At 40.5% G+C, this 21,343-nt stretch overlaps 1 protein-coding gene across 3 annotated transcripts in view; it reads right to left on the reverse strand.

Moving 5' to 3' along the window:
• Window positions 1–6,119: 6,119 nt before the first annotated feature.
• The window catches only part of SNAP91 (synaptosome associated protein 91), a 71,411-nt gene continuing 56,187 nt past the window's right edge, over window positions 6,120–21,343 (reverse strand). For all 3 annotated transcript variants that reach the window (XM_054821310.1, XM_054821309.1, XM_054821308.1), the window contains 9 exons: window positions 18,729–18,866; window positions 17,297–17,446; window positions 15,836–15,866; window positions 14,501–14,612; window positions 13,648–13,671; window positions 11,395–11,478; window positions 11,220–11,324; window positions 8,813–8,913; window positions 6,120–7,552 (listed from right to left, as the gene is read on the reverse strand). In XM_054821310.1, the coding sequence (XP_054677285.1) occupies window positions 8,821–8,913; window positions 11,220–11,324; window positions 11,395–11,478; window positions 13,648–13,671; window positions 14,501–14,612; window positions 15,836–15,866; window positions 17,297–17,446; window positions 18,729–18,866 (737 nt within the window). In that variant the 3' untranslated portion in view covers window positions 6,120–7,552; window positions 8,813–8,820. The remainder of the gene's footprint in view (window positions 7,553–8,812; window positions 8,914–11,219; window positions 11,325–11,394; window positions 11,479–13,647; window positions 13,672–14,500; window positions 14,613–15,835; window positions 15,867–17,296; window positions 17,447–18,728; window positions 18,867–21,343) is intronic.

Below are 21,343 nucleotides of genomic sequence, written 5' to 3' on the forward strand. Positions count from 1 at the left end.
ATACTCCTTATCTAAAGAGAGATGGAAGTTGTAAATGATACATTAGCAAATTCTTTGAGGTATTTCTAAAAGGTGTTAAAAGCACAAACCACCCAAATCTAGCCCTCAACATTTTTTTTTTTTTTTTTTAAAAAAAAACAGGAGTTGTCTGAAACATCCACAAGCTAGGCTACATGACAGAGTAGGATTAGAGTCGATCTTGATGATTGGTCATGAAGCCAAATGTCTAAAGAAGCAAAATATTTTAACAGATACATAAGCTACTTTATTACAATAAATCTTTGCCAGGATCCTGAAGTTCTGGGGAAATCAATCCTGGATACAAAACACTGCATTTTGGGCGGACAGAACAGTGTAGCACTTTTCTAAATTACATTTAACTGTACTGATTACGTACATCCAAGATGTATATACCAAAACGTTATGTTACATCTTACTAACTGTCAAGAACAGAATCTGTCAGGCTATGTTTTAAAATCCTCAGAAGAGAAATACTTCACTTCGGAACCACGAGGTGCACTTTTTCTAGATAACTGAAGATACCAGGTTCTGGGGAAACCAGGAAGGCTTAGGCAAATATGGAAACAAGTATTAGCTGTCCTCCAGTAACACGGTCACAGAGCTGCTTGGGAGAAATACATTTACTTGATAGTATCTCAGACTAAAAAGTGTGCAGAGCATTAGAGACTTACACACACAGGTGAGTTTGATAATTACTGTTTACAATTCTAAACAATAGCTCAGCATTTAAATAGAATATCTGCTTACTGTCACTATGCAATTTATTTACATTACTTTGAAAAAGAAGCGTATCTTTTTTATGGTCTCTTTGTTAATAAATAGGAATCAAGTCTCTCTCTAGTCTGTATGAGGACTATGGTAATAAGAAGGTGATTTCATTTGCATATTTTGGATTTTAAAATATAAAGGGAAGTTTTAGAGAGAAAAAATGAATGAATTATTAGCCAAAAAAAATAGCCTAATTTAATTTCACATAAGTTTAGGAGGATGCTTAAAAACAGCCCATACACAAAAATAGATGCACTGCTGGGTGATGTGTATGCAATTGGAGTTAATGGAGCTTTTGTGTCAATTAAAAATTAACTACAGTGCATTGAGTGCTGCCTTGCCTTCTCCCTGTCTGGGCCCGGACTACGCCTTAGAGAGTAAAACATTTTAGCCATCCTATAGGCATCACAGGTGGTCAAATATTTCGAGAGAAGCAAATTTCCAGCATGACTTGCCTTGGAGCCAAGGGCTCTATAAGCAAATTCTGCACAACCAGATCTTCAAGAAAGCACAATGAGGTAAGCAGCTGGATTTCCATCAATACCATTTCTGAAATGAGAGTGCTGTATCGAACTATGGGAAAGTGTTTCGGTCATGCTGCTGCAAAGGTTCGCAGGAAGAAACGCAAAGCAAACTGCGACGTTGGCGGCACAGGACCCAGGCAGCAAGGCTAATTTATTTGTATATTTGAACAGATATTTAAATTCAGGACAGCTCATGTCCTGCAAAGCACGGGGCTGAGCAAGGCCCAGTGTGTTTGTTCATCGCTGAGCAGCAGGGATGCCAGACAGGTGCCAGATGCTGTCATGATGGGGTGGAGGTGAGCTGGGAAGTGGTGATTTCAACACACTGCTGGAAACCGTTCTTCCAAGCACAAAGGGAATGGTGTGCTCTATTCCAATGGCATGCCCACAGAAATAGCTCCTAAAATTTAGTTCTCCTATAAAAGTGGAAAGACCAAAACCCCAAAGTGGCTGAAGCCCTGTGAACAACAGAAGATGGTCCACGTAAAGGTTCAGAAGAGAGCAGTAGATTCAGAAATGCTAATACCTAAGTAAGTCAGAATTTGTATAATAAGACAATCTTATTTATACAGTATGCTGGTATCAATATTACTAAATTTTTTCCCATTTCTTCCTTTGCTAATCTACTAAACTTGTTTTTTCCATATTTCAGAAAAGAAGTGATCTATTCTCCTCCTTGATTTTTCAAAATAAAGCCAAATTACCAAGTTTTGAAACTGCGCTTTCAGTTGACTGGAGCCAGGGTGGGATTATTCCAGTAAGGAAAAAAAAAAAAAATCACTAAAAACTCTCTTGATTGATCAACCTAGATTGACAGAGCATAATTATAGAGACATCATAGATACATAAAGCATAGTCTTATTAACTTCAGCCTTTAACTTGTCCTACTCTTGCACTTGAGCAGCGTTTAAAAATATCCCCTTTATTTATACACTGACACACTCGAAGTAAGAAATACTGCTTCTTTTAAAGCCTGGTGTCTGCTTGCACCTGTACCTTGCTCTTGTGCACAAAAATCTGTTTGCTGACATCGAACACCCAAGTTGCAGCCCTGCAGGAGCTCACAAGGCTGAGGGCAAGGAGCTGCGCACTCCCTGGGGTCACTCTACCACCACTGTTCCATCACCCATCCTCTCCCTCAGAGACAACCCGCAGCCCAAAGACCACACCATCTATCCCCCACGCCATTCCCTACTGCTTCCATCCGTCCATCCATTCTAGCCCACTTCTCTTTCCCCTCCTAGCGCAATACTATCCCCACTCCCACACAAGCAGCTTCTTTCCAGGCCTGGGTGGGCAAAAATACAGACAAGGACTATGGGAAGGAGTAACCTGATGTTAAGAGGGTCCCACCAACCTCTGCATAGTTAGTTATCACTGGTAACAACCAACCTGTCTCCAGCTACCAGTTTAACTCTGAAAGATCGACTCAGCCTTCCCTCCCGCAGTTCCTCGGATCTTTGCAGCTTTACAGTAGCTTCATGTAGCACGTGCCTTCAATGTACCTGCTGTTGCATTTAGGGGTATGAAATCTCTGCTTCTGACAGAGCGGGTCAGTGCTTTGGCATCTTTTTCGAAAAAGATGTCTCCTTCAGGTACTGATGATACTGAGGTAAACTGACAAATCTGTTCCATCATACAAAACTATATTTCAAAAATATGGGTCAAACTTCACCACGTTCAACCATGAACATTTGGAGGTACTTTACAGTGCTGTTGCAGGGTGGACATTCATCAGACCCTTCACAGCTTCCCCTGTGAGAACCGGTTTGCCCTCTCTAGTCCTTGCAGTGGATGTCACACCCACACACATTTCTTCACTTGCTTCAGTTTCTGCTTCTGCTCTACCACCTTTGCTAACTCCCAAAGGCAACTAGTCTTACACCTATAATTGCATTCAGAGATGTCTTGGGCAAAAGAACAAGCATCAGGCTTTTGCTACCCACATCATTTGCAGAGTTTAATTAAGGGAAAGAGAAGAGGCAGTGAAGTGTTAGGAGCCAAGATCTGGAACAGAAAAAATGGCAGTCCTGTCTGCTTTAAAATATGAATAGCCTCTCCTTCTGCAATCCCGTCTCTGAAATTCTTATTTCGTCCCCTCATTACCACTCAGCGTCTGCCACTTCCCACACTGCTTACAGCACTAGCAATATACAATACATGGAAAAAAGGTTTGCTCTTAATACAATTTCTAATATATTTCATGTTCTAGAAAAGCTAGATCACTAACTCAGTGTATCATCTTTGTGTCACTGCCACTACTTCTACCACCAGGAAGTTTCAGTTGGCTTTTCTAGGCATTAAGAGTTATTGGGACTTCTTTTTTTTTTTTTTTCCCTCCATGCAGAATAAGTTGCCTGAGCAGGCAGCTCTTATTCTGGGGCAAGAGATGGGGAGAGAGGGGCAGGAGCAAAGACTCATGCCAAAAAGACACAACTATGTCATCTGTGGCTGCTGGACATTTCATGAACTAGATGCTGTCACCCACCAGTAAGTAGCATCTCATTATTACCAAAGTCTCAAATGCATCCACAAAGCAAATCTTCCCTTCCTCCTCCCCACCCCCAGCTACAGTTTTTGCTCTAAACTTTCCTGCTTGATTTTTAAGGCAAGTCTTTAGCCTTTGCAGTTGCCTTACTAAATCTTCAGAATGGAAGTTCAGGTAGCAGCCTGATTTTGCAATCAGCCTGAAATGCTAAGGTGGTCCCCAGATCTTAGAAGACAACAACAATTTAGTTCTCACCACCCAGGCTTTCATCTGGGGAAACATCAGCATCAATCCAGAAGCTCTCAACTCAAGCTACAGTGTATTTCGAAAGGCAAACATTATAAAACACAGCTAAAAATCTCTAATAAAGCCAATTAAAATTAATGACAAATCAATGGGGAAGAACAGGAAACACAGCTAACCCCAAACATTCAAAAAATGAGTCAGTCCTGAGGAACAAGTTGGCTTTTTTTGTTCAAACCTCTACAGTAAGCTGAGTTCATGTTCTCCAGGTATTTACCACTCCTGAAGACACCCAAGGCTTAAGGGGGAGCTACAAAAGTCTCACTTGGCCAAAGGTGCCAACTTCTAAAGAAGCCAGCACACAGAACAGCAAGAGCTTGGGTAAGGGACATATCAGCTGTCTGAAACTTGTCCTCCCCTCATGAAAAATGCAGGGGAAGGAGGCAGTTTCTTCCTCCCACAGAAGGGAGCTCTCCTCCCCACCCACTCTTCTCTACAGCTTGTATTGAGAAGTGGTTAGTCATAGCAGGACACAGATGCATTCATGCCTGGATGATGAAACTCAGATAACAAGAACATGTTCTTGTCTACAGGCCAGGAGACAACCACTTGTTTTCCTCACAAATCAGATTTTATAACTCCTTTGTGATGGGGAGAACAAGAGTCACTTTTGTTTAGCCTTACTTCGCATACTGGGGAAATACCCTGGTTTTACTTCCCACAGCGTACAAGCTTCTTGCTCTTCCAAGTTTGCTTTCTGTGCAGGCTTCTATTTCCTCACGGGATATCAAATGACACACACTCTGCAGGCTTGCACAGAGCTGTTGGCCATGAGATCTACAGAAGACTAACAAGAATGAAGAGCAAGGGTTGTGGACGAAGCTGATGGAGAAAGGCAACTGCTGCAGGGCAGGGGTGTGTACCTGGCAAAGAAAAAGCCCTCATGCTGAGGTTTGGCCCCTTGAAACATGTAACATTGCAAGCATTCATTTGTAATTCAGTGAGTTCATCATCTTAATTTGAATGAGACACTAATGAAATGGTCTGAAAATATTTACATGTTTGGTTATGATTGTCCTCTGAAAATATTGTCCTTACTCTGAGAAGACATGCACAACTCAGAAGTTGAGCACCCCCTGCATTTGGCAACACATAGCACATAGGAAGGATGGGCAAAACCACGGCGAGCCTTTCTAGGGGTGCAGTTACTGACCTTGTTCAGGTCTTCATCATGCTCAAACAGTGAGAAAACACAGCGATTTACTGAGCATTACAGATTCCTAATCCAGAACACCCTGACTCAACAGGGCACTCATCCTAAGGCTGAAGGTTAAAATCAACTTTTCCAAGGCCAAAATTGATGGATTCAGAAAATCAATGTAGTAGCAAGTAAAAACCCCAAATTAATAACCAAAAAACCTTTTAAGCAATGACACTCCCATAGTGATTGCACAACTTGGAAATGTCTTTGAAATCCAATTCATGATTCAAACCTTACCAGAGCATCAATGAGTCGTTTCAGTGTTTTGTTGTTTATAAAGTACATTGAAGCAGCCCTTGGCATTCAGTACTGCTTCAGCAGTTCATTTTGTTACTAAAAGAAGGTCTCTCATTATTCATTTCGTACCAAAAAGACCTTAACGTACTAAATTGTATGAAATGTTTCTCCTCCTTTCATCCTGCCGTAAGACAAACCATAGCACAAGCAATACCTGTAGCTGTGCTAGTGCTCAATAAGCTGTTGAATGATGCTTCATAGCAAAGAAATCAGGACCAGTATTATAAACTTTCACAGGTCCAGTATTATTCTAGTTTAAGGGGATGAAGAGCTTTAATGAAGCCTCCTGAGGTGTTATAGGTCAAACTAGAGAATTCTCCTCTCCCCACTTTACTTGTAGCTTTGTGCTCAGTCTGGTTTCATATGGATCTCTCCTGTACTGCTTAAAGACCAGCAAAAGCCATTGCCACGTCCAGCAGGCTCAGCAATCAGTGCCAGGACCTGTACACATTTCTCCCTTCTCAAAGTGTATTGATGTGTTCAATATCTCAATGACCATGAAAGTGGCAACAAGATATTTACTTTGATCAAGGTGTTTATTGCATCTCAGAGGGCACACATGCACTGGGTTTTTTTTGTTTTTTTGGTTGGTGGTTTTTTCGTTTTTTTTTGTTTAAACTGAAATACAAAGAAGAGCCATTTTGAAATTAGCTTTTTATAGAACTTTTCCATTACTGTGTATGTTATCCCCACAGCAAATTCAGATACAACCACTTTTAATGGTACCATACATTGATTAAATAGTTAATTTGAAAGACTTTAGGTGAATATCTTTCCAACCCGATATGCTTTTACAGAGAACTGCCAAGCCACTTGTAACACTGATCAACAGTGACCTCATTGAAGAGTCAAGATCTTACGCCAAGCCATCAGCTGGAACAGTATGAGAACAAATAAAAATTAAAGAAACACAGTATGTACAGTAAAGGGCATGGATCTCTGGATCAGAATTAAATCTAATCACCAATAGTACAAAAGCTACTCACAGCGCATTCGGGGCAATGGAGAAAACACTAGCCTAAGGCATACACAGGTAAGCACTAAATTAAGAGATGTACGTAAGAACTGAACAGAGATGAGTAACATCACTCGTAATGTTTTGACTACAGATATACCAAAGAGTGCTCTCATATTTGAAATCCCTTAATGCCAGCACAACTATGGTCGCTTTTTCCAACTACATGGAGAGAAACTGACCCTTTACTTATTTTCAGTGCATTTAGCAAGAACTGATAAATATGCCAATTTTAAATGCAAAAACTTAAATAATTAAAATAGATTTTAAAATAAAACAGCAATAAGTATGGTATTCTTTCAGATATGATTTTTCATTCTTGGTAAATCACCGAAAAAGTATTTGTTATGGAAGTTTACCTTTATATTACTTTAAATTATTTTAACATATACAGTGCCACAAAAATAAAACATTTTTTCACGACAATTGAAATTCCTGTGACTGAAAAAAAAAATGTATTCCACACAATTTCATAAGTATTTTCCTTACTATCTGGTATTATCACACTATGTTTCATAACAGATAAAGGAGAAATTGAGTCCTAGGGAAATTTTAGGTGTCCTCAAAAAGTTATATACATTGAAACCTTCAAAAACCACAGACATCGCTCCAAATGGCTCACCAAACAACAGCTGCATAATCTGTCCCTGTGGGATAGGTTCAGAAAAGCACTAGAAGGCATCAGAAACATACATCCATTGTTTAAACTGTAAAACACAAATAACCCAAGTACACAAATTTCGAGAGAGTAGGGATAACAGCTAAGGTAGTACACATTCCTAATGTTCACTTTCACAGCTGTGCTACACGTTTCAGGAGGAAGAGAAAGTCTGAGTAAGCGCTGGGTTTGGTACTGGTGGCTCACTTTGAAACTCTGAGCATCTGTTTGTAGACTCCAAACTCACATTTTTATCATCCAGTCAGAAAAACTGCAGCTGTGAAAACAGAGAAGTATTAGATGAAAACCAGAATAATGTGTTAGATAAAGCATGTTCTAGAAAAGACACCACATCTGCTCATCACTTCACACCTCAAAGGAGTCGTCATCTGTTTTTAATGAGGCAGCAGTCTTCCCACAGACGGTTATGAATCGGTCTACTACAAACCCAAGTCAAAAGCAGTGAGTCCTAGCATGAAGGTGCATCCCCACCTCTGGCCATCTCCACCAAGCGCTAATTACACCTCCCTGGGGCTGGAATTTGGAGAAGAGGAAAGTGGGACTGGGTGGTGCCTGCTAAGAGCAGCCTGATCCCATCCACTGCTAACTCCAGTACAGCGGAGACTCAGAACAAGTCTTACAATTAAGCTCTAGATAGAAAGAAAAGGGACTTAAGAAGGCTTTGAAGATATATAATGATTGTCCTCACCTCACAAATTATTCTAGTCTTAATTATAAAATTATAAAACTACTCTACTTCTGCATTATTATTATTATTATTTAATTGGCTTAAGAGTTGAATTCAATCTGATGTTTCTATTTGGCTCTCTTCACATCCTTCTCCAAAATCCTCAAAGTAATGTTTTTGCCTTTTTTTTTTCCTTCCATTCTGCAGTACTGGTTTTTTGTTCCTCCTCCATTTTTTCTTTTTATTTACTCCTCTGTTCTTCCCCACTGTTGTTCTGCTGCTCAGGACCTCATACCTTAGCATTCAGAAAAGCAGTGCCACAAAAACTTGAATGGTGGAAGAGAACAGTAGCTGGCAGCAGTTAAGAGATGCAAATATCCTTCCCTTGATGATCAGGATATGTAAGTTTTTGCTCTTTTGATATCAAATCTGTTTCCACACTGAAGACTGGAACAAGCCACTTCAGTACTGTTTTGCCCCCAGTATTTGTACCCTGCTATGATTCTATTTGCTTCAGTATTAATTTTAAGAGGGAAAGAAAAAAACAAAACCACACGAACCTTTGGATTGAATCAAAACAAGGCAAAAATGGAAGTTACGGATTAAAAATAACTTCTCCTGGCAGTCACTTTTGGCAAAAAGACTAACCAGAAGTCAAGATTTCAGGCTAAAATTAAGAGTGTGGACAGAGAACTCACGTTTCTGTTTAAACCACCACATTATCAGTGCATGTTTCTACCTGTATCCGCAGCTACAACTTTATCAGTCATATTCAATCTACCGGCCTAGTCAACATCTGTGTGCCAGACACATACCACTGCGTAACACGCTTCCGCAGTCACAGAATACCTTATCGTTTACAAGAAATCCTTGATGTTAAGATCCGCTAATGGGTCCTTTGTTGGAGGTTTCTTGGGACTCTGAGTAGCAGGAGTTGGGCTTGGAGAAAGCTAACAGACGCCAGCCAGGAAGGCAGAAAAAAAACAAAGCAGACAAGGATACACAAGCATTAGGTAGATATAGCTGGTTCCCACACATGCACATTGCAAGCATACAAAGTTCTAAATTTTCTTTAAGTTCAGTGTGTTGCCATTTTGCTCAAGCATTGTTTAGACTCCGTCCTTACTACAGGGCTAACAATGTTTGGCTGGTTTAATGGACACTGCTACAGAAACTGCATATTCTAATTAGCATAGCTTCAAATCACTCTCTCCCTGTAAGACAGAATGGTGTTAGGATCATCAACCCAGACAGAAGTTAAGCAAATGTTAAACACCAAGGTGCAGAATAAACAGAGTGCATGCTGCAAAGTACATCTGAAAATCCCAGCAACTGGCATTTAAGTACAAGTTTTCTACATTGGCAGCGTAAGTGTTCAAGGCCAGGCTGGATGGGGCTTTGGGCAACCTGGTCTAGTGGAGGGTGTCCCTGCCCATGGCAGGGGGGTTGGAACTAGAGGATCTTTGAGGTCCCTTTCAACCCAAACCAGTCTATGATTGTACGATAAATATGAGCCCAAAGCGTACCGGAGGTGTGACTATATTATACTCTGTTCCTCCTCCGGTAGGTATAAAAATTATCAATTATTCCCCACAAAGTGTCAGTTTTTCAAGTTCCCATGCAACCCTTTTCACTAGGGAGACAAATGATTCTTCCACCCTGACCGTAGTCCCCCCAGCCTCCACCTTACTCGGGGAACCAGGTGTTTCGCACCGAAAGAAACCCAGCAAGCTACCAGTCTAAACCAGTTAAACTTGCGTTTACTGAGAAATAGCTGTCATCCAAGAACTTGAGACCTTAGCTTGTTCATAAGCAGAAGGTCGGTGTTATGAAGAATCCTCTTGGTGGGCTGAGAGGGAAGAGGCAGAGTGCAGCTCTAGTAAATGTTGACAAGCGCTGAACAGAATAGGAATGACCATCAGCTCCACTTTGAGCTTTACTCAAGTCTCCCCCCAAACCAGATCTTGGACATAGTAGGAGACTTTTCAAACCTGTTCCATTGGTCTTGTACAAAGGAACTGAAAAAATCAAGGTGCTTCATGTGATCTGTTGCAAGTCAAGGATTGGCTTAGACACATATACTCTTTGCTGGGTAAAAAACTGGGTGGATGGCCAGGCCAAAAGAGTTGTGAATGGAGTTAAATCCAGTTGGCAGCCGGTCACAAGTGGTGTTCCTCAGGGCTCAGTGTTGGGGCCAATTCTCTTTAATATCTTTATCAATGATCTGGATGAGGGGATCGAGTGCGCCCTCAGTAAGTTTGCAGACAACACCAAGTTGTGTGGGAGTGTTGATCTGCTCGAGGGTAGGAAGGGTCTGCAGAGGGACCTGGACAGGCTGGATTGATGGGCCGAGACCAACTGTATGAGCTTCAACAATGGTCAGTGCCAGGTCACTTGAGTCACAACAACAACCCCATGCAATGCTACAGGTTTGGGGAAGAGTGGCTGTAAAGCTGCCCAGAGGAAAAGGATCTTGGGGTGCTTGTCGACAGTCAGCTGAACATGAGTCAGCAGCCAAGAAGGCCAACAGCATCGTGGCTTGTATCAGAAACAGTGTGGCCAGCAGGACTAGGGAAGTGATCGTCCCCCTGTACTCGGCACTGGTGAGGCCGCACCTCAAATAGTGTGTTCAGTTTTGGGCCCCTCACTACAAGAAAGACATTGAGGTGCTGGAGTGTATCCAGAGAAGGGCAACAAAGCTGGTAAAGGGTCTAGAGAATGAGTCTTATGAGGAGCAGGTGAGGGAATTGGGGTTGTTTAGCCTGGAGAAAAAGTGTCTCAGGAGACCTTATTGCTCTCTACAACTACTTGAAATGAGGTTGTAGCGAGGCAGGTGTTGGTCTCTTTTTCCAAGTAAGAAGTGATAGGACAAGAGCAAATGGCCTCAAGCTATGCCAGGGGAGGTTTAGATTGGTTAACAGGAAAAAAATTCTTCACCAGAAGGGTTATCAAGCATTGGAACAGGCTCCCCAGAGAGATGGTTGAGTCACCAGTCCCTGGAGGTATTTAAAAAAGACACATAGATGTGGTGCTTAGGGACATGGTTTAGTGGTGGACTTGGCAGTGCTAGGTTAACGGTTGGACTCGATGATCTTAAAGGTCTTTTCCAACCTAAACAATTCCATGATTCTAAGTCAGGCAGCTGATACTGTAAGAAGTATCTTTTACAGTCCCTACAGCTAAAATTGAACTTAGGACAAGCTGTTTTCTAGAGAAATGGAAAACAATTAAACATTCATCTAGCAGTAACACTTACCTGTACACCAGGGCCAGCGGCAGCTCCAAATGGTGGTCTCATCATAGGCTGCCCATACATAACTGGCTGCTGGGGCATCATGGGTACACCTGTGCCTGCCGGGGGCTGTAAATTAACGCAGTGTGAGTCAGGTTCTGGGTGATGAAAGGACAGCAGCGTAACAAAATAGACTCACCATCCCAAATGCTGCGCCTGGCTGTGGGACAGGTGGAGTACCTCCTGTGGCAGGAACAGCACTTGCTGGAGGCACGGCTCCTGTCTAAAAATTTTTTTTTAAAAAAATTAAAAATGCAAGAGTCTCTGTAACATCAACTACCTGGAAACCACACGGAGTCTCCAGCATTCTCAAAGTTGTTCTGGAAAGTATGACTTACATAGCAGATAATACCTAACCTCAAAACCACAGTGCTTCAAAGACTGAGTGTTGAATGAGACTTATGCTGATGCTCAGCTTGCTTTTTCATAAGAAATCAAGGGTGATAGACTCCATATTCTTCATAAATGAAGTCCATTTACTGAATACAACTCAAAGTAGGCCCAAGAAAATATGTACTTTCCTCCTCCTCGTACATAGTGTAAGAAAGCATCCCAATTTCATAACTGATAGCCAACACACTATTGCACTTCTTGTAGCACTGTATTTTAGTATGAACTTAAGCAGATTGTAAAGCTAAGGGAAATAACTGCTATAATTGGTTTCCAATTAAAAAAATAGTATTGTTATGCAGTGAGATTCGTTTAAGTTAAAGAGTAAGTTCATACACTTAAGCCACAATCACAACCACTACATACTTTACTAAGGAGAGTTTATCTTGTTATGCTTTTCATTCATACACTTAACTTACGATTTTCATTCAAATAACAGAAAAAAAAAAAGGTGATCTTTCACTAGGATTCAGGAAAAAGAATACTGTTAGTTTAGTAGTCTGACTGGTAATAAAAAAATAATGTCTGACTGCTGCACAACAGCATCTTTGAACAAGGCCACCCCACTTATCTAGCAGTACCTACACATCAACCGTTTTGGTTCCCTAGTTTGTAACTTCCCACGCACAGAGTCTCCTAACGGCCTTGAAAGCCAAGTCTCTCCTTTTCACAGAAATATATAAAATCCAAATTAACAACTCTGAAGAGAGGCAGGAAACACTGAAGGAAGGTATTTAAAAATGGTAGTAGGATTTTAAGGAACTTCATTACTGCTGTCATATGGCCTAAGTATACTGGCACAATTTCCCAAGCTATCACAAAAGCTGTAGGGCCATGCCTGAGCCTCCACATCCTTACCACCTACTTTGAGTCACTTATATCCCACCACACTTGCAGAGCAGTTAGCATGCTTTCGGTGCAAAGGTCAGCACACTGCTGGAAATGTGGGAACTCCTGACTGCACAGTCCACTTCTGTGAACACTGCATTTAGTGCCCTTGGTTGATCCTTGCTTCCAGACTAAAATATACCATATACCAATATAAAATATCAGACAAGTCAAGATAACCTGTTCCAGATTCAGTAATCAGCAAACACCCTATAGTTTCTGGCTGATAATTATGAACCTCTTTTCCAGTCTGAAAGTTTTCTGGGGAGCACTTCAGTTAAAAGCTGTACTGCCCTAGCACCACAGCTGTCCCCAAACTAAAGCCAACATCTGGATGCTCAGGTATGGAAAGCAACGAATAGAAAGACACGGATTAATGATACCAGATGCAGTGATGTGACTGCAGCCACAGGAACACATTGTAGCTCAAAATCCAGTTAGGCAGATGCCAAGAAAATGGCCCCACAAACTGAATCTGCTTTTGCCTCAAGCACTAGGGTCTCAAGGGAATGGGCTTTTATGAAATTTTTCTGATTGTAATCCAGGAGATGAAAGGTCACAAGGAAGGGAAGAAGTGACCAAAACTTAAGTGGTTCAACAGTGACATGAAGGAAAGCTTTGTTTTGGTATCTACGTTTATTCTTCCTGTGGATCTGGTTTTCTTTGGTTTCAAAAAATATTTAAGTGCATGATTTTGAAGAAAAACGTATAGCACCCATATTTTATGAAATGCTATCAAAACCACCCAGCTTTCCAGAGAGGCTAGTTACTTATCAGATGATAAAACCCCTACAAATATAAGGCTGATATTACAGAAGTTAGAAATTTCAGGTAGTACAAGTCTTCAGATAGTTCACATCCAAGTAAAGCAAAGACAGTTTGAAGCCATTATTTTCAAGCTTACAGCACAGAATTGCTTGTTAATTGCTACTATCATATTCAATACATTGCTTGAGAATTGTCTGCTGGACAGACAGGCCAAGAAGAGCTATGTTAGGCAGCTTCTAGCTAGTTTTAAGTCAGCGGTAACAACTGTAGTGCAGGTGAGATGCTGTTAGTATCCTCATGTTTAGTAAGTAAGTACAATAAGAGATCAAAAAAAAAAATCACTTACACTGTACAGTATTGCCCAGCCTTTCTATTAAGAAAAAAAGTTGATGTTACAACTAATACATTCAAGTTCAGGGAATTCTTAACCATAAGGTTAAGGAACAAGCTGGAACACACTTAGAGCCACATCAACATCTGGCTGTGGCAGCAGGGAACTGAACTGGTCATGCTCCCTTTTGGTGGTCCTTTCCTTCCCTTCCCAACCCAACTTTTTTCAAATGGAGGCTGTTTTATGCCCTGTGCGACTTTGATGAAATAAGGTTACCTCTCTTGTAGCTTACTCATGATCAAGTTGCCAAACTTTGTATGCCAAATTTAGATTTTTAGCTCAATTCAATCCTCTTCTCTCAAAGTTAGTGCCTTCTGATACATTTTACAGGGCAGTCCTAACTCTTCCAGACTGTTTTACTCCACTAAACAAGCTGCCCACTTCTAATCTAACATCGAGTACCTGATCAGTCTGAATACTGTGTAGTCTTTTGATCTAATTCATTCAGGAAAGCTTGAGAAAAACTTATTTATTTTCTGACCTTCCAATACTTCATCTTTGGATCAATACCATTGTCTTTTGGGCAATCAACCCAGGCCTGGTGCTGGCAAGACCACATGAGCTAACCACACGCTTGGAAATATCTACAAGTATTAAGTGTACATGTAGAGTAACATCTTGACACATACACTAGGGTCTTTTCATTGACCTGAAGTCAATGATTGATTTACGCCAGCTGTAAATCCAGTCTTAAAAATGTGACTTGAAACAATTGTATCATTTATGCAGAAGCAAACTGTTTAGCTAAAGCACTGTCTCAAAATATTAAGGTTTCAATACCAGTGGTATCAATGGATCAACGACCTACCAATGGACCACTTGGGACACCACCAGTTGACCATGTTGCAGGTGCTACTTTTGGCTGCCAGTTGGCTCCTCCTGTTAACTTTTTCTCTCCAGCATTCCACTGAAGGTCTCCCCTGATAGAGAGAGAGAGAGAGCGCGCCATTATTTACATACAGTGAAAATGAAAACCAATTGCAGTACTCATTAACATTAAGCTTGCAGCTACATTAGTTTATGGCGGATGCAGTTTAAGTTATTAACAGAAAGATAAACTTTTAGTGCCACTCAGTTTCAAGGGTTATTAGTGGTAGACACCACTACACTCTATATGGACATCAGTTACATGGTTATGGCCTTTGTGGTGAGAATTAAGGAGAAGTTTAACTTAGTATTGACCAAAGGTAACATATTATTGCATATACCCTTGCAAAGTAGGAAGAGGGACTGCTACTGCCTATTCTAGTGGGACCAGGCAGTAGAGCTGCCTGCTAGAAGTCTTTGAAAGGTCATTTCATTGCTGGAAATCTTGCTCAGACAGCTGAAGGAGGAAAGCATTCAGTTCTGAAAAAAGTTGATAGATACAAAAGAAAAAAATCATTCATAGAATAAAAGGGCTGTTGCAAAACCAGGTTTTGTTAGAGGCCACTCTATCCAAAATAAGCTACACCATTTGAATGAAGTACATTGAAAGAAGCTAAGTTTTGGTGATAATCCTCATGATGTGTTTTTACATATCCCTCCTATCATGTCCACAGAGGCACAACATATTTTGAAGTATACACATCATAAACTGGTCTTGCATACAGAGGAAGACTTAGCACAGAAGTAAGCAATCAGTTAGATTAAGAAGATACATTCAGAAATAAATGCAACACAGTAAATATTTCTTGTTGCAAAAAAGAAGCTTTTCACTGCATGGAATGAACTTCTTTTCTATTTTACAAGTATTCCAATGCCTACACGATAAGCGCATCCAGCGCCTGTAAAAAGACAATAAAACTATTACATATTAGCCTAGATTACTGAGGACAGCTATATAGTTTATTATCTGAACTATTCGTTCATTTTAAGTTGTTTGGAAATCAGCTATCCAATATGAAGACAGTGATTTACAGAAAATTTTTTTAAAGACTCAAATTAAAGCCAGCCAGTTTAAAAGCTGTATCAGGAACAATTAACCTTAATTATTCAGTGAACCTGTATAGAATATTTTTTCCAGAATTTTTCTGAACTGATTTTTGGGGAGTAGGGGACACATGACCAATTCATTGAGTCTTAATAAACACTGAAATAGATATAAGACTATTCAACAGATTTGAAAACATTGTGGTTTTTTTTAAAACAAAGTTGAACTTACTTTTTTGAAGTGGTACCAGAAATTCCAAGATCTGAAAGTTATAAGGAAAGAGAAAGGAAAAAAAAGAGGTCATGTGTTTATTAAGTTAAAGCATGTCAAAGTAACAGCTCATATTTCATTGCACATGGGCTTATACAGAGTAATAAAGTTCTATATGTCTTCATTTTTACAGCGTCAGAGGACTGGCCACATCTACCCCTTTCTTGAGGACAAACTTTTGAGGAACGCTGTGGATGTCCTATATTCAAGGAAGTGATTTTTGCTCCATAAGCAATCCAAAGTAACCATATATTTAGGCCTACAAAGCACTGTTTAAGAGTGCCAAAACTATTTATCATGAATGACAACACTAGTTTCTATTCCTCACTATACATACTGAAATAAAAATCTATTTTTATACACATAAATATGAATGTTACCTGGAAGTTTTGCACTGTTTTATGTGCTCTATCATACACAGGAACTCCAAGCAGTTTCCTTAATTATTCTTTGGAAGAAATTTTAAGCTAAGTTTTAAAGAATACTCTTATCACATGACAAGTCCTGTAAGTCACAAATTGTTAAGTTTGATTTTCTCCCCCAAACTTGGATATACCAAATGACTTGCAGAAGAGGTTTCAAGTGACTAAGAGTCCTCCTGACATCTAAGCATGGGAGTTTCCCCCCAACACCCAACAGAAGAGTATGTATCATAACATCAGTTATATCTTTGCTGTGGTCTGTTTACACGTACTAACAGAATATTCCATTTATACAATCCTCCAAAGTTCAACTTCTCCTGAAGTATCATACCTTAAGCCTAGGTGGGCCTCTTCAGTTGGTGTTTTGTTGTTTTGGGGTTTTTTTGGGTTTTTTTGGTTTGTTTTTTAATGGGGGCTGTGGCTACTGATCTCTAGTAAGAAGGGCTCTAGCCCTTGTCCTACTACAGGAAAGAACATTTTTTAGTTTAGCATTTCAAGAACATGTTTTGCAGAGTTCACTGTCTGAGAGAAGGTCTGTTCTTGGCTGTTGTGCACACCTCACCCCGCTGCTACTCCTGCTTTCATTAAGCAAGGAGTCAGCTATTTGTGATATCCATGAAAAAAAGCTGTGTCCACCAGCTTTTCTGCTTAAATTCTATAGTGCTATCAGACACTTTGGACAATTTTCACCTTTCCATCTGTAATCACACAGAGTCTGATGTGCCTCTGAAGGTATCTGGGACGTTCACACGTTACACGTGATACCCACCAAACAGGTCCCACTGTTTGACTGAGATCCTGGGCACAAAGAGGGACAAGTTATGACCCCAGACCACCACCTATCTGAATCAGGCCTTATACCTGTCCAAGGCTTCCCCAATCTCCCCAGGGAAACAGGAGTGCATTGAAAGAAGAAAGCTAAAATAGACAGCTATTTGGCTCCACAGAAGAGTAACACAGTTGTATGCCACAGCACTTAAAATGGAAATTTGTCACTTACTGCCTACTAAGTTTGCAAGAGACGAATCAAGATCACTTCCGAGGCCTTTGCTTGCAGCTGAAGCAGTGACTGTTGCTGTGGCTGAAGGTGCTATAGACTGACCAGAAGGAACCATAGTTGGCATAAGAAGATCACCTAGGCCATCAAACACTGGAAGTGAAAGGAAAGTGGGTTAGAAACAGCCGCCGTGGTAAGAAATACACTACCTGCAACTTCACTGTTGCTCCAACAAATATAGCACAGACAACCACGTCACAAATCTTACCAAAACACAGTTTGACATTAAGAGTAATGCCAACAAGGGCATGCATTTCATTTTACTAGGCACTGAATGTATAGTAATCCTGAAAGAGCTATACCAGTGAGAACTGATATGACAGGACATGCCTAAAAGGACTTTAACTGGAGAGTTGAATCCACATAGATACAGCACCACTTCCACATGACACTATTTTTCTTACAGCTATCCTTAAAGAGATGTCAGATGCACACACATTTGTCAGGAGATATTCATTTAAAGGCTTTTAAAATGAACATCTTGTAGCAAACACTAGTCAGAATTACTGTGGCAAAGGCAGTCTTATATCTTGACATCTTACAGCAACAGGATTGAAAGTCTCAAGATGTTACTATTCACTTGCAAGCAGCAGGGAGTCAGGAAAACCTACTAACATCTTATGAGATCAGAAGGAACCAGAACCATCCACACTGACAGAGCTAGCCTCCTTAGTCAACTCATTTAACTCAGAAGTTCATTTTCAGATCCCTTGAAGTCAAACTGCCTGGTACATTTCATGCCAGCGTTCTATCTTCTGATCTATATTTGAGGTACATGCTAACGTTAAGTCAACAGGAAGGGGTAGCATGTGCACTGGCAAGCAACCAAACAACCAACCAGCAGTACTACTTCAACCTTTTTTTCTTGTACAGTTGCAGAACTCACCAATTTTAAGTTTGTAGCAAGGACCCAGCATGGAAAATATAGAATGGAAGAGATACAAACAAAATGATAGCAGTGATGAAAGTTTAAGCTTATAGTCAGGCAAAGAACACAACCTCAGTCTGTTTTGTGTACCTTCAGGTGCCATGCAAGCTCATGAACAGCTTCAGCAGCAGCAGCAAGATGACTTGCCTATATACTTCATTTACAGAACAATATGTTCCTCGAGTACCTCCTGATTCATGCAATCAAGCACATGCACGGATGATGTTCACACTATAGTTTGTTTTATACTGACATGGCAGAATAAGAAATGGGTACAGAAAGCTCTTGGGCACACACCAGCCTAAACGCTACCCTGAGTTCTTCCAGTGAGAAGGAACAGAGAAATCACTGATATTGCTTGTACTCAGAGCCTAAATATGGTGCCATTAACTCATCCAACACATAAATCACATTAGACCATTCACAGGAAGAAACTCTGTGGCTCACCTGATGCATCAAATGAACTGCCAGTCGTTGGAGCTGTTGTCCCAAAAGCTGCATCAAAGTTAGGCTGTAGTAAGCTGGTTTGAGCTGGAGTGACTGGGGATGGTGATGGAGAGGGAGCAATAAAAGAACCTCCAAAGCCTTGAAAAAGCCACATAAGAGAGGCGTAGACATTAGAGTCAGTCTTGTTGGGCTGTGTTTAACAAAAGCTCAATCTACAGAAAGCAGAATGATAGAGACAATTCTTACCAGACCATTGTAAATAACTCAGTACTACACAAGCATCTTTGTTATGCCAGGTATGACCCAGGGAATTTAAGCTTTTTGTAGGAGTCTTTAATGTCTGTCATTTAGATTTCTGCAGAGGCAGACCAAGGGAGTAGAGAACACAGTCCTTCCAGTACTGTGTGCTATAGTTCTAGGTAAGTAATCTCAAAGGCAGAACGCAACAAACAAGAATTAGTTCAGAAAAAAAGAGAAACAGAGGGCTAACTTGAAAAAAGCATGTGATCATCCAACAATGACTTTGTAATCTCAGTTCAGAAGGTGGTGTTTTACTAATCCAGTTTAGTGCCTCTCACCATCTTAAAACATTCTGGTCTCCCTTGTCAAGATGTCTTCAAGCTGCTGCCCCTCCCCACTCCCATGCCAAAATAGGATCGACAGCATCCACAAGCGAACTGCTTGTAGGCTGGAGAATCTCCATGACTGAGGTTAATGTACATATTGTAAACCTTGTATTTATATAAATACTCTACTCAGAGATTCTTTACCTCTCTACCTTTCAAGCAATGCACTCCCATACTTGACTATTCTTAAAATCCCTCCCTTGCCCACTATATAATTTGATCTCCCTTGCAATTTAAGCTTATTTGTATTATCTACAGACTCTGGAAACTGATTAAATATGCAAAGACTCTGTCAAAATGAGAAGAGACATATGACACCTGCTCAATTCTCTTTAGTCTACAAGGCATTCCTCTTATTCAATCTCTTCTTGACAGTGACATCCAAGACCTCCGCACTACATCTTCAGTCTCAGCCTTGTTTTTTCCCAGCTGCCCTTACATAGAAAGGTTCAGATCTGAACTTAGTGCTTCAACTGTGACTACGCAAATACAGCGGAAGAAGAACTGTGCACAACCTGCAGGCTGTACTTTTTTCCCCTATATCAGAGTAGGAAGAGTATTATTTTGCCACAGCTGAGCACAAGACAGTGGCGAGCCAGCACTCTACCACTGCCTTTAGTTTCTTTTCAGGAAACATCCTGCCTTACAGTCTACTGTCCTTATTTGTCCAGTTAATCATTGCTGCTTGTGGATAGAAGCTTGAACGTTTATTCATTTCAAATTTCTCCTTTAAATAATTTTCTCCAATTTCTAGAGACCATTTTAAGTCCAATTCTCATCCAAAGTAAATACAGATCTTTTCATGTGGGTGAAATCTTAAAAATTAAGCATGCTACTCCAACAGTCACATTTTGAAATTAAGTATCAAATACAACTTATCAATCTAGAAGAGATCATCTATTTACATTAAACCCTTATCACTACTTTCTGTCTTTTTACTAAGATAGTTTGTACCACTCTTGTATAAGCAGTCACCTAATTCCTTTCTTCCTCTTCTTTCTTCAGCTTTCTTTAGTTACCCGTTCAGTGGGGAGGTCAGCTTTTTAAAAATGGGAAAATAAAATTCTGAAGATTTTCTAACCACTTTTTTATCCAAACTGCTTTTCATGGTCACAGGGTATATTGATTACAGCACATTATGCAGACATCTTACAGACAGTGACAACAGCACATTTCCCAGCTATGAAATCAAGCATCTGCCAGATACTTAACTACAAGACAGGCTGGAGCTCAACATAAAGAACTCACACTCAAATTGTGAGCATCAATGATATCAAATGTTACTGTGAGATCTCATACGCTCGCCCCAAAAACTTTGCTTTCTCAAAGAGCGAAGTAAGACTAAACACTAAGCACTTAACAAATGTTGAAAGAATAGGAAAAATTTATACACACACACACTCAATGCAAGCATCAGACTTATTTACATGTCAGGCAGATGCATATTTTAGAAGATAAGTGAGTTAGTAGTAGCTAATTGTATTCAAATCAAAACCCTCAGCAGGGAAATGAGAGTGGTGTGCCATCACCAGGTCCTGGGCACCAGACCAGCAACTTGCTGTACCACCAGCCAACAGGCTTTACCTGTGGAACGCCTGGCCTATATGAACAAATACATTGACCCCAGACACAGCTAGGAGAGGACAGCAAACCTGACTATGCACTACAGGTCCAGGAAAACACAACCTGATTACAAACACCTCAAATTACGTCCTTCAGCTGAAGCTTGCCAGATTGCAGGCAATAACAGAAAACACCCAGATTGTAACTTAAACTGGTCCCTTCAGTGCCCGACCGAGGGCACTGGCTGGAGACGGAGAAGCAGAGCAGCCTGCTTTCTACGGTCTGAATTAAAAAGCATTTCAAAAGCCTGTGTGAGCTTCCCTGTGTTTATTAAACCTACTTTAGGGTTTGGCACCAAGAAGCCTTTACCACTCAAATTCTACTCCACAGCAAGTCACACGCTCGCAGATGCTAACTCTGAATCTG

The sequence above is a fragment of the Grus americana genome, chromosome 3 (genome assembly GCF_028858705.1).
Source record: "Grus americana isolate bGruAme1 chromosome 3, bGruAme1.mat, whole genome shotgun sequence".
NCBI lineage: Eukaryota > Metazoa > Chordata > Aves > Gruiformes > Gruidae > Grus > Grus americana.